The 15,365-nt window shown below is 39.0% G+C and overlaps 1 protein-coding gene across 1 annotated transcript; it reads right to left on the bottom strand.

Annotated features, from left to right (window-relative positions):
* Nucleotides 1-1,467: 1,467 nt before the first annotated feature.
* gxylt1b (glucoside xylosyltransferase 1b) lies at nt 1,468-13,743 on the bottom strand. Its single transcript, XM_042511322.1, has 7 exons — nt 13,478-13,743; nt 11,283-11,493; nt 11,024-11,155; nt 9,504-9,755; nt 9,154-9,277; nt 8,767-8,939; nt 1,468-3,755 (listed from the first exon to the last, which is right to left on the bottom strand). The coding sequence occupies exons 1-7, from the start codon at nt 13,678-13,680 to the stop codon at nt 3,594-3,596; spliced, it is 1,257 nt and encodes a 418-aa protein (XP_042367256.1). The 5' UTR covers nt 13,681-13,743; the 3' UTR covers nt 1,468-3,593.
* Nucleotides 13,744-15,365: the final 1,622 nt, after the last annotated feature.

Here is a 15,365-nt window from a genome sequence, read left to right on the forward strand (position 1 = left end):
GATGTGCCCATTTTCCCCTCATCTTCCACTCTACCCAGTCCGACCCCACTCAAAACGCTGGAGGTCACATATTTATTTTAAATAGTTTCTCTCCAAGCTGCGATGGCACAAAAGAAATAAAATCAGAGTTATTTATTACGATATAAAACATGTAGTTTCGGGAAAATGAAACCTTGGGGAACGAGCCATATTGAATTTTTCAGCGTGGTGCTCAATCCAAGCCATTGTCTCCCTCTCCCCTGGGACCCGCCCTGTTACATGTTGCATTTAAGCACACAGGTCAATAAAGGTAATTGATAAGCTCTCATATGGATATATAGTGATGAATGACGGATATTTCTGGTGCAATAATTCAAACTGCCTCTGGAGCCGTAAATGGGTGGTTGTATCTCCCACCTAATGGGAATAAGCATAAACTCATTCTCCATAGTCAATGCCGTGCAGTGTCACAGACAGGTACCTATACGGCTGCATTGTTGGTCCATCACTTACACTTTATGAGCACCTCGAAGTTGGCGCAGAAGTGGTGTAGCACCTCCGGTGGCCTGGTCATAGATTATTGGCAAGTCTATTGATTGGTCCTGGGAGGCAATAGAGACGTAGCATCAATCTTCTTCAAGCTAAATCTTTATAGCATGAACTAACAATGATTCCATATGCTGGTAAAAAGAGAAAAAAAATTGATATGATATGTTTGTATTTGCCTGATCCAAGCCCCTGTGTAGCTATAACAGCAATCCTAAAATATGTCAAGTGAAAGTGATAACCACAATTTTAAAAACTTGCTTGCTTGTTCTGCTTTTTTGGTTTTAGTTTTCTTAAAAGTCCCATGTTATAAAAGTAAGATTTCCATGTCTTTTTTCATATAAAGCAACCATTGATAATACAAACATAAATACAGTGAAAGTATCAAAATGCTAAATCCACTGAGAAATGCACACAGTCCATATTCAAAAACTGTGCCTTTTAAACTATGCTATATTTAAAGGAAGGAACTGCAGCTGCAGTGCTGTTAATAATTACCCAGCTGCAATGAAAATGTAGAGACACCAAGAGCGCAGATGTTAAAGAAACGGAAACAATGACCAATTAGAGCACATTGGGCTTTTTTGGAAAGGGGGCTTAAAGAGACAGGCACTAAAACGCAGCATCTCAGACAGAGGGTGATTGCAGGTAAAGTCAGGCAGACATTGTGAGAAATGTAGTTATGTTTTTTTTTTCTTAAACATTAAGGTGTATAAACTTGTATTGGTATGAACCCAAAGTACAAGTAGCAACCTGAACTTAAGCATAATATGTGACCTATATGTAGCCTTTCCCTTCAGATTATTTGCTTTATTTTCATCTTTTAAAACAAACAGTTATTCCATAATTACCTTTACAGTACCTTTTATCCCTTATCATTAGGATGAAAAATGCTACCCTCTGGTGGTTAAAGACAACACACGGTCATACAAATCCCACAAACCTCAAGTGATCTTTATTTTAAAACAAACAAAAACACAAAAACAACACATACACATCAGCAAGTAAACATGTCACAGAGAATATCCTCATATTAAAACCATACCAACATAAGTACTAATAAAAAACAAATTGATTTCAACCCTTAGTGTTAAAAATACATTCAATGGTGTAAAACCCATAATAGTAATAAAAAGAAAAGCTTTGGCATCAGGAGAGGAACTTATAGCTTATTCACATGTTTGACAGCATTTCTTTTAACATGATGTACCCTGGCTGTACTGTAAACTAACCCGTGTTTAGCATATCTGCATGTGTACATTGGCCAGACATGCTTTTATCAAAAATAATTTTAAAAAAATGAGTACAAAACATACAATTATTCAGCAGTGTGCCAGAAACAAAGAAATGCATTAACTTAAACACAGAAACAAAAGTTTGCATTGCATCAAATGACCCCAAATCACAACATTTTAGACTGACATTAAACAACATAAAAATGACCTATGACTATTTGAATGACCCCCCCATTGAGCTTTTTTTCAGGTTGAGGTAACCTGTGTAACAGATTAAAAAAAAAAAAAGGACAGAACCATAAAAACATCATGAATCACAAAGACATTGAGCTGTTAACCGTGATCAAACCGTTAAAAAAGAAGACGATTGTTGCTTAGAAACATAGAAATACAACCGTACAACAATCCAAGTTTCTCTCTTTCACCAAACTGAGAATAACAGGGACCTAACTGTCTTGTTAACTCATGAAACACGTCATCCAAACTACACAGACACAAAATAAGGTGGTTTTGGTGAGTTTTGTTAGTGAACGGTTAAAAAATGAACTGGTTGCTTATTTTGAAATGTAACACTCCACTGCTTGTTTGGTCATAACTAAAAAAACTCACCTTAGTGAGTTAGAGACTTGCTGCAAGTCATTTTTTTATTTTATTTTTTCATTTATTTATGCGGAAGTTTGCCCGCTACAATAGAACAACAGTTGCAATGGCAACAATACACAAAAACAGCCGCCACTCTTATTCTGCTACGCTGATTTAACGGCAGTGTCCACAGTACTATTGTTCTATTTCTATGGACAAAACGTAACTCAGGAAAGCAGTACTCTAATAGAGGTTCCCATATGCTCTGTCCCTGCCACTGTTAGAAAAACTCACATCTTCCAGTAACTGCTGACATAATAACTTTACAAACTCAGAAATGATTGTTATTATTCCATTCATGTCCTGTGAAAACGCTTCTCTTCAATCTTGTTGGCGTTGAAATGGTTTCTGAATGTTGAAAAAGTGGTCCAGTGCATACAGTTCTTTAAAAACGGGCCCTGCTGAAAGCCTTTGTTCAGTTCTCGTATGATTCTTTTGTCTCTCTTAATAAGAGTGTCGGTAAATTCTCCAATATGGAAAGTCAACAGGTACTCTTCCAAACTTTTATGCATCTTTTTCTCCGTGAGGCTTTTTCACCTTTAGTCAGTAAGCAAATGCACGGAAAGGAGAACATTATGACATGGAAGAGATAAGAGAGAGGATGCTTGCTGTTTTCAAGAAAGAAAAATCCTCAGCTGTCAGTAAAATCTAAAATGTTGTTGAAATCTATATTTTAAACACCTGGGAAAAATCCATGTGTCAATCTGTGGTAAATTTGTTTCTCTGCTAAGTTCAGTATTTTGCTACAAGGCCGAGTGACCTTTGCAACATTTGCAGTAGATTTCAAGCTTTTACATCACACTCTTTTTCAGAGCAATTTACGAGAGATGAGCGGTCTCAGTTTGAGACAAAACCAACTGTCTTATGGAGCAGCTGTTAACCAAAATTAACTAAAAGCTCCACTCATTAGTTGTCCACAAATGCATCTTTGGACAACTCAGGTGTATTGTTATTGACCAGTTTGCTGGGTAAAAACATGTTTACAGAGTAGTGGTTGCATTTTTTGTTTTATCAAAACCCTGTTTTTCGAAGCAGCGTTGTGCTTTTATGATTTGAAGTAGTACGTCCAGTTTCTTGCTGAAGGAAAAGTTTGTGCGTCCAGTCACAGTAAAGTCTTTCTGTCCAAGCTTGTGAGGTTTAAGACACAGTCTTTCCTTTTGGCCTCCGTCCCATCATTGTGATTCAGTTTTGTCACCGTCCTCGCGGGGCCTTTCTGTTGATGTTTGCCAGGCTGTGTGCCAGTCTCTTGGTGAGGAGTGGGTAAGATTTACCACAGTAAGTGTGCGTCGTCTTCAACAGCTCCTCTTCGAGTGGATCCAACAAAGAAGTCACTGGGTCTGCGCCAAAAGAGTACTGGAACGACAAAATGATTTAGTGGTTAAATTTGGTGTAATGTACAGTGTTTCCTATCCATTGAATTATTTGTATAAACCAGAGAATTACACAGTAACATTGGGCCTCATGATCAAAAAGCATCCTGATAAACGTTCAGGACTGATTATTAAGACAGACTCTGTGGTATGAAGGAGACTTGCCAACTAAGATGACTTGTACTCTCTTGTTTCTTCAGAGAGCTGAAACACGGGGGTGGTGCTCGTCTAAAGGTTTGGGGGCGAGGGTTTGAAAACTTAAAATGAGCAGCTGAAATCCCAAACTACTATCAAAGCTCCCCTGAGGACAGCGCTCAGCCTGCGACTGTTCCAGTGGAATTGATCAGATTCCCGTAGTAAGCAGGCAAAGTGGTGCTTTGGGCAGCATTTTGGCTTGGAAGATATCTTTCCCAGGATAAATTAAAAACTAAATCCGCAAGGCACGCTTAACTCAGAAGGGACTCCAAATCTAATCTGATCGGTCAGCCGGGCAAAACATAAAGCGGTCCACGTTGTTGGAGTCAGTTTTATGCTATAGGCTTAGCGTCCGGTGATAACCGGGGATTACAGAAGAAATTTCATGTCTTCCCAATAATGAAGGAGCCTTTACAATGCTCCGAGGAAATCAAAGGGGAATTACCATTTTTTATGCCAGCTCATTTGCTTGGGGTTGGGTCCCTGATATTGGGTCACAGAGAGAATGGCGTTTTTATGAGCACATACTTACACACACACACATGCTGGTCATAAAGTTGCATTTACAGTTGGTGTATTGATTTTGAGCAGCTGATGGGGCACTGTTGGTGTGCACACTCCCAACTCTAAACGTACCATCGGCTGTAAAATTTAACTGCTGCTTCCTGGGCTCAGCTTTTTGCAGCGGAGGGAGGGAGGAGATGTTTTATGACGGACAGACCGCTGTGGTCTGTCTGAACAGACAGGCAGACAGACAGGGAGGAGCAGTACTGTCTCTATTGCCATTTCTTTGTGTGGGGACACAGCATGTGAGGACACAGTGCATGGTCATTGACTTCCATTCAGTTGTCTTCAGTTTATCAATTAAAATATACTATTAAAAATCAACTATATTTAAAGGTAGAACAAAAGACTTGTTATGACATTAATAGACCAATGTATGGCATAAACAGCGAACTCAGGCCCTGTTAAGACAAGAGCTTATTTTCTCAGGCTGTGGTGGCTTTTTTAAATTGTTTTCAAAGAGAGTTCAGAGTTTTGCTCTCTGCTTTTACACTGCTGAACGCCTCATATTTTTCCGCGCTATGCGCCATGCATTTTAGCAGAAGTGTCCTTAACTTTTCAAGTTGTACAAACTTCATCAGAGTTTATTTTCCCATTGTCAAGATAAACTGAAAGGCGGATCTTCAGTGGTGGATATGACAAGTGGTAGCATACATGGCATGTGCTGAAGCATACAAGTTTAAATGTGGCTTAGCAGGACGTTGAATGTGACAGTGGCATTTTAGTAAAATAGTAAACAGGCCAATGGTGTTAACAGCAGATCTGGGAGATTACTTCACAGTAAAATAGCAAGGTCTAGAAACAATTAAAAAAAAAAAAAAAGACATAGCAAGCTGCAGACAAAGCTCTGTCTGATTGGGGCACGCTTCAACAAAAACGCAGTGCATTACGCCTCACGTTTTGCAACCCACACAATGTGCTCTGTCTGATTGGGGCTTAATCTTTTAGTTGATCAACAGAAAATTAAACATTTGATAATCCATTAATCATTTACCAAGCAAAGTTGCGAATTATTCACTGGTCCCAGCATCTCAATTTTGAGTGTGTCTGTGTTTTTTTACTATTTTTCAGACAAAAAAGCAATTTGAAGATGTGTCTTAGGGCTCTGAGACATTTTGATTTTACTATTTTGTTATATTTTATAGATTAAAAGATTACCAGCAAAGGATTAAGAAACTAAATTAAAAAAAAAAAAAACAAAAAAAAAAACCTTGGTCATAGCCCAACATAAATGACACGTTTATCAGCCTTTGTCTTGCTGTGGGCATGATTATACCTTTGATTTGCTGATTTAGCTTTTCAGTGATATGTGGTACATCTGCTGTGTTTGTAGTTTATATTCTGCAATTATTATTTGTTTTATGCCTTCAACTTTGTCTAAATGTGCTGCTGCCTGTCTCAGCCCTGACACTATTGTAATAGAGATTTTTGTGTTTTTAAAAAATATATCAATAAGGCCCTTGCTGGTTGAATAAAAATATTTGCAGTTATGATTTTGCTCAGCAGACAGCTGGCTTGTGGATGAGTTATATCAATGTCTGCAACAAAAAAAAAGAAGGAGCTTAAATGTGGAGGGAATACAACAAAGCCACCGTTAATGTGATCAGCTGCACCTGTGTTCCCAGCCTCAAACCCTCACCTGACCTGCCACCTGATTACACACCTGCACTATCTGTGCTCTCCAACCTCACTCTCAGGCTTTTGCCAGATTGCCTCTGTTGCCTCAACGTCTCTGTCTAACCTCTCTGTATGACCCTTTTAGATCAGCTTTGCCCCTTTAGTTTTGCCTGCCTTTCATGGAGTTGTGCGCACACAAAGTTGCACATCAGATGGCAAAGAGTTAAACCCTATCAAATTATTCGTTAGTGCCAGTATATAAGCCAGGTTGGGAATGGCAGATGGGAGCACAGGATTGCACATTGGGCCATGTTTGATGTTGGGTTATACTGAGCCTATCCTCCTTCACACATGAGGCAATTGTTTGCCAAAGCAAATAAATAACTCTACATTTGCTGTCACTAAGTTCTATTTTTGAACTTTAATATTTCCCTGTCACTGTTCTCTGTGTCAAAACTGAGTAAAAGTGAATCTGCAATTGAGTTCAATTCCCTCACGCTTTCACTGAGCTGCCAATGTGCTGTGCTGTTTGTCATTCACTCCATAACACCACACAGATAGCCTGCAGTTCTGCTGCAGATGAACAAGCTAAAAATGGATGAAATGGTCTGTCCAGCGAGATGAAATGCACTCAGGATCAATCCATACTCCTGGCAAACCAGACTTAATCACATACATGAAAGTATCAATACAAGCTATTGCAAAAATGGTGTGTTAGTGCGTGCTAAGGGCTCGTGTGTGTACGGTTATGCTCAGTTGTAGCAGCACAGGTACATGTGTGTTTACTGCTATTATTGATCCTGTCCCATAAAGCGGCAGTTTTAACTGCAGGCCATGGATAAGGTATGGATCAGCCATCGCTCTGATCTATGTTCAATGCTTTGTTAATAGGAAAGCAATGACACTCCCAACGTTGATGGCTTCATTAAGTAAATGCCACTGGTGTCGTCAATATCATTACACTGCTGGTAAACAACCCATAAACATCCTCATGGGGGAAATTAGCTTTCACGCCAACCTTCAGGAAACGCCGGAGATTTGTTTTCCGACGCAGACAATCTGATGTCACTAACACTTCTGGACTTTAGGGTCAGCACCAATCCAAAATCTCATCTAGGAGGGTAAAGGGACGGGGTGGAGGAGGGGAGCAGGTGTGTCACCGGGGTTATAAAAGGGCTCCTTTCATCAGATGTTGCTCTAAATTACACCTACAACACTTTGAAAAGACTCACCATGGTCCCTTTTTTTTTAAATTTAATGCACCCAAGAGACTTTGAAAAGGGGGCAATTGCTTGTCTTCAGTCTGGTAGACACTTTATTTCCCAAGATGTGTTTTTGTCAAACTTTCTGCACAGTGTGTGGATGGAAATATTAATAATAATGGAATAAAACTTGTGATTATAAGGAGAAAACATGTTTAAAGTAAAAAAAAACAAAAAACAAAGAGTATTATGCATCCTCTACTCATGGCAGACTACAACATGAGGCTCCCATCAATATCTGCCTGTATAGTGTCTGTGAGCTCTTAAAACAGTATGGCACAAAGCCTGTAAAGTCTTGTTTATACTCAAGCAAGACAGTGATGCGCAGGCCTTTGCAGATGGCATGTGAGCTACGAGTATGCAGAAAAGCCGTTTATGCTTAACGCATTTGTTGCAGTATTGTCTGAAATGCCAGAGGGCATACAAACAAAATATTCTGTGAAGAAGCAAGAAGTCAACAAGTGTGACTGGCAAAACAGCATAGACCTAACACGCAAATATTATTCAATTATACAGTAAGAGATGGAGTCAAATATCTGGGACTACAAATGTATTATAATGAAATGTTGAAAGATGGAATATTCTGTAAATAATTTAACTCCGCTCAAATGTAGATTTTTAACATCTCTTGTTTTTGAAGCATTTAAAAAATGAAGAGGCTGTCTTTCTAAAACCCTGACACATTAATCTTTAAATTGTATTCATTATTTTGAATAAGCAGCAAGTGCCTAGTCATAAAAATTTGGAGATAGACGATCAAACACTGCAGCAACTTGCAGAGCCTTTGAACTTTTAGCAAAATACTTTGTGAGGTGATTTTAGGCTTGCATACCCTCATGGCGAGCATAAGCGTAGTTTCAGGGGCAGAGACTAAAACCCATTTTTTAAGTTCATATTTTAGAATACTGTGTATATATATATATATATGTCTATACCTTATCATCTATATTTGGTCTTCAATAATACTAAGTGAAAGACATCATAAATGCGAAAGCATCCTCAAGCTTTTTTGCAAGTCTGGCACCAGTCTGTGATGAAAATGGCTGACATGAACAATAAAAAGTTTTTAAAAGATTGATGAAAGTGCCCCCCAGTGCATGAAATTAATTTCATCATTAGATAACATTACAGCAGATAAATCTGCTCAGCTGACGCATTAGCAAATTTGCTGTTGCTAATGTTTTTTTGGGTCTGAACTGTGCATAAATCCCACTATGTCAAACCCGCATCTTGGCCCAACATCTTTGGGACAAACATAAGAAGAGGCCAATACAGCAAACTGAATTCTGAATGAACAAAGCCTCAACATAAACAAGTGTTTTCGAGCATTTTACAAACACACCAACGCGGGCCCACCTTTTGTATGGCCTCGTAAACAGCTCTGAAGGCGGGCTGCTTGTGGTCGTGGTAAACCCCTCTGTTTCCATGCAGTATGTAGATGCCATCTTCTTCAGCTGACGCACAGTTGCTGCCATAGATACAGTGATCTGGACGATAATTCCACTGGCACGGAAACTCCAGCAAGCACTCTGGTTATGGAGCATTAAAATAGAGTCAACAAATCAGCGCTATAAAACGGCATCCTGTGGACTTTAACTAGTTTGATTAGTTAGAAAATGTACATTTGAACACTGACTAACAAAGTAATTCCTCTTCAGTTTGTCTATGGAGGCTAAAAAGCATCAAGCATAAATGCGTACAGTTGTGCATGTGGAAATATGCATGTTATGTGTGCAGCCTCACCAGGGTTGTGATGGAAAATAATATTGAGAAGGTCCTGGTCTCCCCAGGTTATGTTGAGTTTGTATTTCTGAAGTAGAGGCATCAGCAGCTCCTCCCAACGCAGCCCCACAGCTGTCATGTCGTTCTGTCAACACACACATACACACACCTGTGTCACAATGTTGTCAAGTGGTGAAGTGTCAGGAGCTTCACACTGCAACAGGATCACACTGAATAAAATCACAGACCTCAGTGCAAATCAACTGCAGCAGGAGGAGGACACCTTGTGGCCATATCAAGTAGTACACAATCACAGTAAACAAATACATTTCTCAAAAAATGGGAAATATGTCTTCAGCATTCAGTCCTACCTTAAAGAACATGTTCCTCATCCTCGTCATGTTCATGAGCATGACTCCTGAGTTGATGCCCGTCCTGCCGTAAAAGGGGTGGCGGGCAAAGCGGTTGTACCAGGCGATACGGGGCTCCTCGTGCTCCGGGGCCATAGCAGCCAGCTGGGAGGAATTAAACTGGGACAGGAACGCCCACAGGCGGTCTACAGGCTGCAGGAAGAGGATGTCTGAGTCCACGTACACAATCGAGTCGATGTCTTTTAGGATAAGCTGCACAGATTGAAAGAGACGCACAAAGACAGATGTCACTGAGAATATTAATAACGTGGGTGCTCTCCAGTGGTGCAGGGTGCCGGTACATTTAGCAGTGGCCTCACTAAGGAGATTTTGCCCCAGATAGCAGAATATATTATAAACCTTGAACTTGTATAATGGTGAACTGTAATGATTTGGAAACATTTCATTTCACTACAGTGCTCCTGTATATACACAGGCAACTCTTATTGTAAAGTCATTTTTTCCCATATATTTCAATTTCTGTTGAGGTATAAAGTTGCCGGTCTGAATTTGGCAATATTGTTTTGTACTATATTCAGAGCTCAAAATGTTCCACTTCTTGTTTTTTTTTTTTTGTTTTGTTTTGTTATCTTTGCCATGGGCTGCCATTTTTAACCAATTGACTTTTGTCAAACTGATGTCAGATATTCAGGCTTTATGCAAACAATACAAAATGAAATTCAAAGTTTTCAAAAACTTTTTAACGTAATCAATGTCTATTCAGTGAAGGCTTACTTATGACACTCTTTTTAGGCACAACTGTGAAAAAAATCCCCAACAAAACATTTGAATGGCATGAGAGCTACAGTGCTAACACTCCTATATTTCTACACTTTCTCGCACTTTTGAAAGTTCTAATCTGGAGAAAATTTCAAAGCACAAGCATCAATAAAACAATAAAAACTCACTATAACTGAGCAGTGTTCTTCTGCCTGCCCCACACCTACTAAGCGCCTGCACATGGCAAAAGAGGAGAGTAAGAGACCCCATCATGCTGCTTTATATCAGACAAAATTGTGTACCTGTTACAAAAAGCTTTTCATATTATGAAGAGAGGAAAAATCGTATTTACATATTTAAAATAGAACCATCTAAAAGTAGCTCAAGGAAACTGTGCCTGCTGGAGCTCAAGTTTTACTCTCAATTTCTGGTGAAGCTATTACATTGGTGCAATGCTGAAGAGAGGAAAACAAATCTTAGTAAAAAGTAAAGTGGTGTTAAACAGTGAGGCAATTTCAGATTCAGTCTAATTATAATGGCTTAATGAACAAAACTTCGGTCAAAATATGATATAATATGTCTTTCATTTCAATTTCAAGGACGTTTTAAGCCCTTTGTTTAAAGGGGTGCTATTAAGGCATTCCAGTCCTTAATTTTTTCCCCTGACAATGCAAGTACTTCAGTGACCTTGTGCAAACCCTGGATATGTGTTTCCACTGTGATTCTCATGCTGAAGAGTCCTCTCTATATTAGAAACTCACAGGTAAGAAGAGCCTCTGAGAAGCGCAGGGTTTGAAGAGTTTCTTCCACTCGGCTGCGTTCTCACTGGGGAAGCTGATGGAGTAGACCGTGTAGTTGAACGTAGAGCGGACAAAATCAGGCCACGACTCCAGCTGGAAGACAGATAACACACACAGTAAATTACTAGGATATAATCAACATCAATTCTTGGTCAGTCACAGTCAACAGCAAGCAATTTGCAGTTATCAGACTTAAATTTCCAAAATATTTCCCACTCACCGCTTCCATGAAGCTGGCGTGTAACTGATCCTCAGCGAAGATGTGCAGGTACAGATGCCTGATGCTGAAAAGCACAGCAGACTTGATCATGGTGAGAGTCTCTTCCAGCCTCTCCCCGCAGGCCACCACGGCCAGGTGCATGGGAGGTTCAGGTCTGCTCTGAACGCTGCCGCCACCTGCCTCCACCCTGCCCCGCTGACGCATTATGTACCTGAGGGAGTTGGACAGATGTTATAATGGGTGAAAAGTCCTGAGTGTAATAACAGGCTTGTAATATTGCATGGTTTTGACAAAAAGCTTTTTTTTAGGGGGGGATAGGTGTCAGCCATATTTTCTTTTGTTATGACCTTTGGTGCCAAAGGACACATGATTTAGGTGTGACGTTTCGAAAATACTTCTGACTTAGTGTCAATAAAGCAAACAAACTCCATGTTTCTTTTTTTTTTTTAAATAAAAATATTACTGAGAAATAGTATATGTCAAGCTACCAGAAGAAATGTTAATATCAGCATTATGCAGTTTTAGCAGATCCTCTGGAGTATGCCTGCCCCACATTTCACTGCACAAATACAGCATGTGACAGGTAATAAATCAGTGAACCTTGAATAAATCCTTAAATCCTGAAATAGTGAAGTTCGAGAGTGGATCATACTCTGGTTTGACATCAGTTTAACCTTCCAGAGTGTGTACTTTGGAGCGGCAATGATGAATTGATTAGTTGTCGTTGTCAGCTATTAAATAAATTGCTAACTAATTTGATAATTGATTAAATGATTTAATTTCAGCTTCCAAGTGAATATTTTCTGGTTTATTTACTTCTCTATTACTGCTAACTGAATATCTTTTGGAATGTGGACAAAACACGACATATGAGGATGTCATTTTGGGCTTTGTACAGCACTGATTTATATTATCCACCATTTTCTGACATTTTTAGATCAAAGAACTAGGGTTGCAGTGGTATGAAAACTGATGGTAATTGGAGGGAAAAAAACGCAACTGGATGGAGAATCTCAACTTTATTCATTCACTTTATTCTCAAAATGGAGCCTTTTTTACACATACTTCCATTTAAGAAAAGATGGTTTCAGGTTTTAATGATAATTACGTGTTCGAAAAACCCCTCTGTTTTCATTCAGATATGGGTTATTGTAACTGATAGCAATAATTACTGTGTAATACCGCATAACGTTGAAATAGATATTTCTGAGATGGTTATCGTACCATGAAAATGTCATACTATTGCAACCTTACAAACAACTACTCAATTAATCGAGAAAATAATTGGCAGATTCATCAACATTGAAAATAAGTGTTACTTGCAGACCGAGTCTACTCTAAAGTTGTTTCAGATTGTGAAAAAAAAATTGTGCTTAACTCAGATTAGTTTGGCTGTTTGAATGACGACCACCAATATGTCTTTGTAACTGAAATAAGTACTTAAATAAAAATCATTCATCCTCTGGTTCGAGCTTCTCAAAGTGTTCACAAAGTTCTTGTGTGATAGTAAACATTGTTTATGTGTTCTTTTGGTCTAACAAAACAAACATCACTTTTTAAAAATAGATTTTCTGGCCCACAACAATTGCTGATGACACTGATAACATTTTTATTACGTAGTAATATGGATTTTATCTTGTATAAAGCTATGATGGCTGACCACTATAAGGGATTATAAAACATCCCCAAACATCTGGCAGCTACAATAACAGCCAGGTATGAATAAACAAAGCTGTTGTAAAGCCAAAGTTTCACTCAAGACTTCATGTGTGGAAATGCGGATTTTCCATTTGCTTTCAATTGGGATTTTTTTGTTCTATCAGATTGTTATGATGAAAAAATGCCAAATTGTAAATGTAGTCTGGTCTATTCTTATCATGACAACTATTTGCAGCTTCAGTATCATAATCTCGGAATCATCAGGAGGGCTGCGCGTGAGACCGGACACACCTGTTCAAGTCTCGTGTCACGAACGTTAGGATGCTGTTTCCGAATTAAAAAGGTAACGTTGGCAAAATTAAGTGTAACGTTACCACTTAGAGCAGTTAAATCATTTAGCGTCACATTCCTGTGCATCACAAGTGTTACACACAGTAGATACAGATATCTATACCCGCGCTTATCAGAAGAAGTCCTAGTTTGTTTACAACATGCACCTCATTTAAACAGGAAAAAAAATGAAAATTAAATCCTACCTATTGTACCAGTGTGGGTTTTGGGGCCCGATTCTGTCCGCGGCCCCTCGCCTGCCTCCGGGGACTCTCTGTGGGATGAAACCCCTCTTCGGTCCGTTCCCACCGCCCGAAACGTCCGAGTAAAACAGTTTACTGTACACGTATAAGCCCGAAAACACGGCAAACACTGTGCACAGCATCAGTGCACGAATGTAACGCCGCATTTTGGAGTTTTAAAACGCAACTCGGAGCTAAACTCATGACACAGAAACTATCGTAGAATAATAACTGCGAAGCTCGCCCAAGTGATGGCGCATTTCCGGTTAACGTTTACAAAATAAAATTCTAGAGCCCCCTGGCGGTCATGTTCAAGCTCTGCAACTCTTTTCTAGATTTGTTTTGTTTTGTCTTTATTTACCCGTTATTTGTCTGTTTTGATCTGAAGTAATGAGTTAATGTCTTGTCTATTGTGGCCAATTAGGAGGACTTTGTGATTACAAGCAGATTTGCTACCCCACTAGATTATAAGACTATGTGTCACTGTGTGAAAAACTGTGTAACAAAACATAAGGGCCCCATTGTTGTCAAGCTTACAATAGTTTTTACTGTACTAAACTTCACCGCATTGTATTCTGCTTCTGCCTTTCTGCCTGTTATGTTTTATACTTAATATTTTTGTTTTTATTTTTATCATCTACGTAACTGGAAGCATTGAAAGGTTTAAGACCATGTCATGTCTAATAAGTCAGAGTAGTTTTTTTTTTTTTTGCTAAAAATGCTGTGGTAAATTGGATAAGGAGGTTACTTGTTCTCTGTGATCATGTATAACATTTAAAACCCATTGATGCAGTTATGCACTTTAAAATGGGAACTTTATTTCATGCTCATGCTTGCTAGTTCAAAAAACCCTTGAAGACTATAATGAGATGGAGGAAGAAACTCTTAAAAAAGGGAGGCTCAGGAACACATCATAATGCAACTTGTCATTTTGTTGGCTGTGTATGACTTCTGTGAATCTGAACTAAAGCTTTTAACACACATAACACAACTACTGTTTTTATCAGTGGAGTCTGGCTTTGAAGAGCATAGATAAGTCTGTTTGAGAAGTGCTGAGAATATGACTGGATGAATAAGACTTTGATTACTATAAAGTTATTTGAGAGAATAGATGTTTTGCTGTTGTCAAATGCGGACTTCTTATCTTTAAGTTCATCAAGAATTTTCTCTGTATGTGGATTTTTTTGAGTAATTGATATACGAATGATTATTGTGTGTGAAGTATTCCTTTTATTGCCATCTGAGGTTCCTATGTGCAGCCACTGCCTTTACTTTGAAGGCCGTAACAAACCTCCGGCTTTCTCTATCCTTCCAGTTCCACTTGATGCTCTCACTTCATGCAACAGAAGCAGGAGGTCGGGACCCTTAATGGGGGAAGGGTGGGAGCGATAAGCAGAGCTGATTCCTCCCTCTCCCCCCTCCCCCCCTCAGGCTGTGTCTGCAGCAACTTTCAATTGATTTCACCTATGAAAAGACCTATTCAGGGCTTTAAAAGACTAGTTGTCCTTATTGATGTGTAGACAACAGACCTGAACGTCAACTGCATTTTCATTTAGTGTGGGAAAATGAGATTATTGACTGATGCATGGGATGATCAATTAGTGTGTAAACCGTAACATATGCTCAAGCCAACATAAGGATTTTGTAAACTTTATAATTATGTTATAAAGATGTTTGATGCAAGTATTACATGGATAAGGACCATTTTAATGCATGCAAAGCTGCATTCTGGGCCTGATCTGTAAATTTTGAACTTACATGTGCTGTGTAAGAAGTAGTTATGAAGTTGTTCACCAGATGGAGCTGAAAACACAACAAAAAGCACTTCCTGTTTAGAAAAAAGCTACAAGTG

This window comes from Plectropomus leopardus, chromosome 22 (genome assembly GCF_008729295.1).
Source record: "Plectropomus leopardus isolate mb chromosome 22, YSFRI_Pleo_2.0, whole genome shotgun sequence".
NCBI classification, from domain to species: Eukaryota; Metazoa; Chordata; class Actinopteri; order Perciformes; family Serranidae; genus Plectropomus; species Plectropomus leopardus.

Coding starts and splice junctions, on each gene's coding strand:
- gxylt1b (XM_042511322.1), bottom strand. CDS start 13,680: ATGCGGCGTTACATTCGTGCACTGATGCTGTGCACAGTGTTTGCCGTG. Junction 11,494..13,477: donor AACCCACACTGGTACAATAG/GTAGGATTTAAT, acceptor CAACTCCCTCAG/GTACATAATGCGTCAGCGGG. Junction 8,940..9,153: donor TATTTTCCATCACAACCCTG/GTGAGGCTGCAC, acceptor CTCCATAACCAG/AGTGCTTGCTGGAGTTTCCG.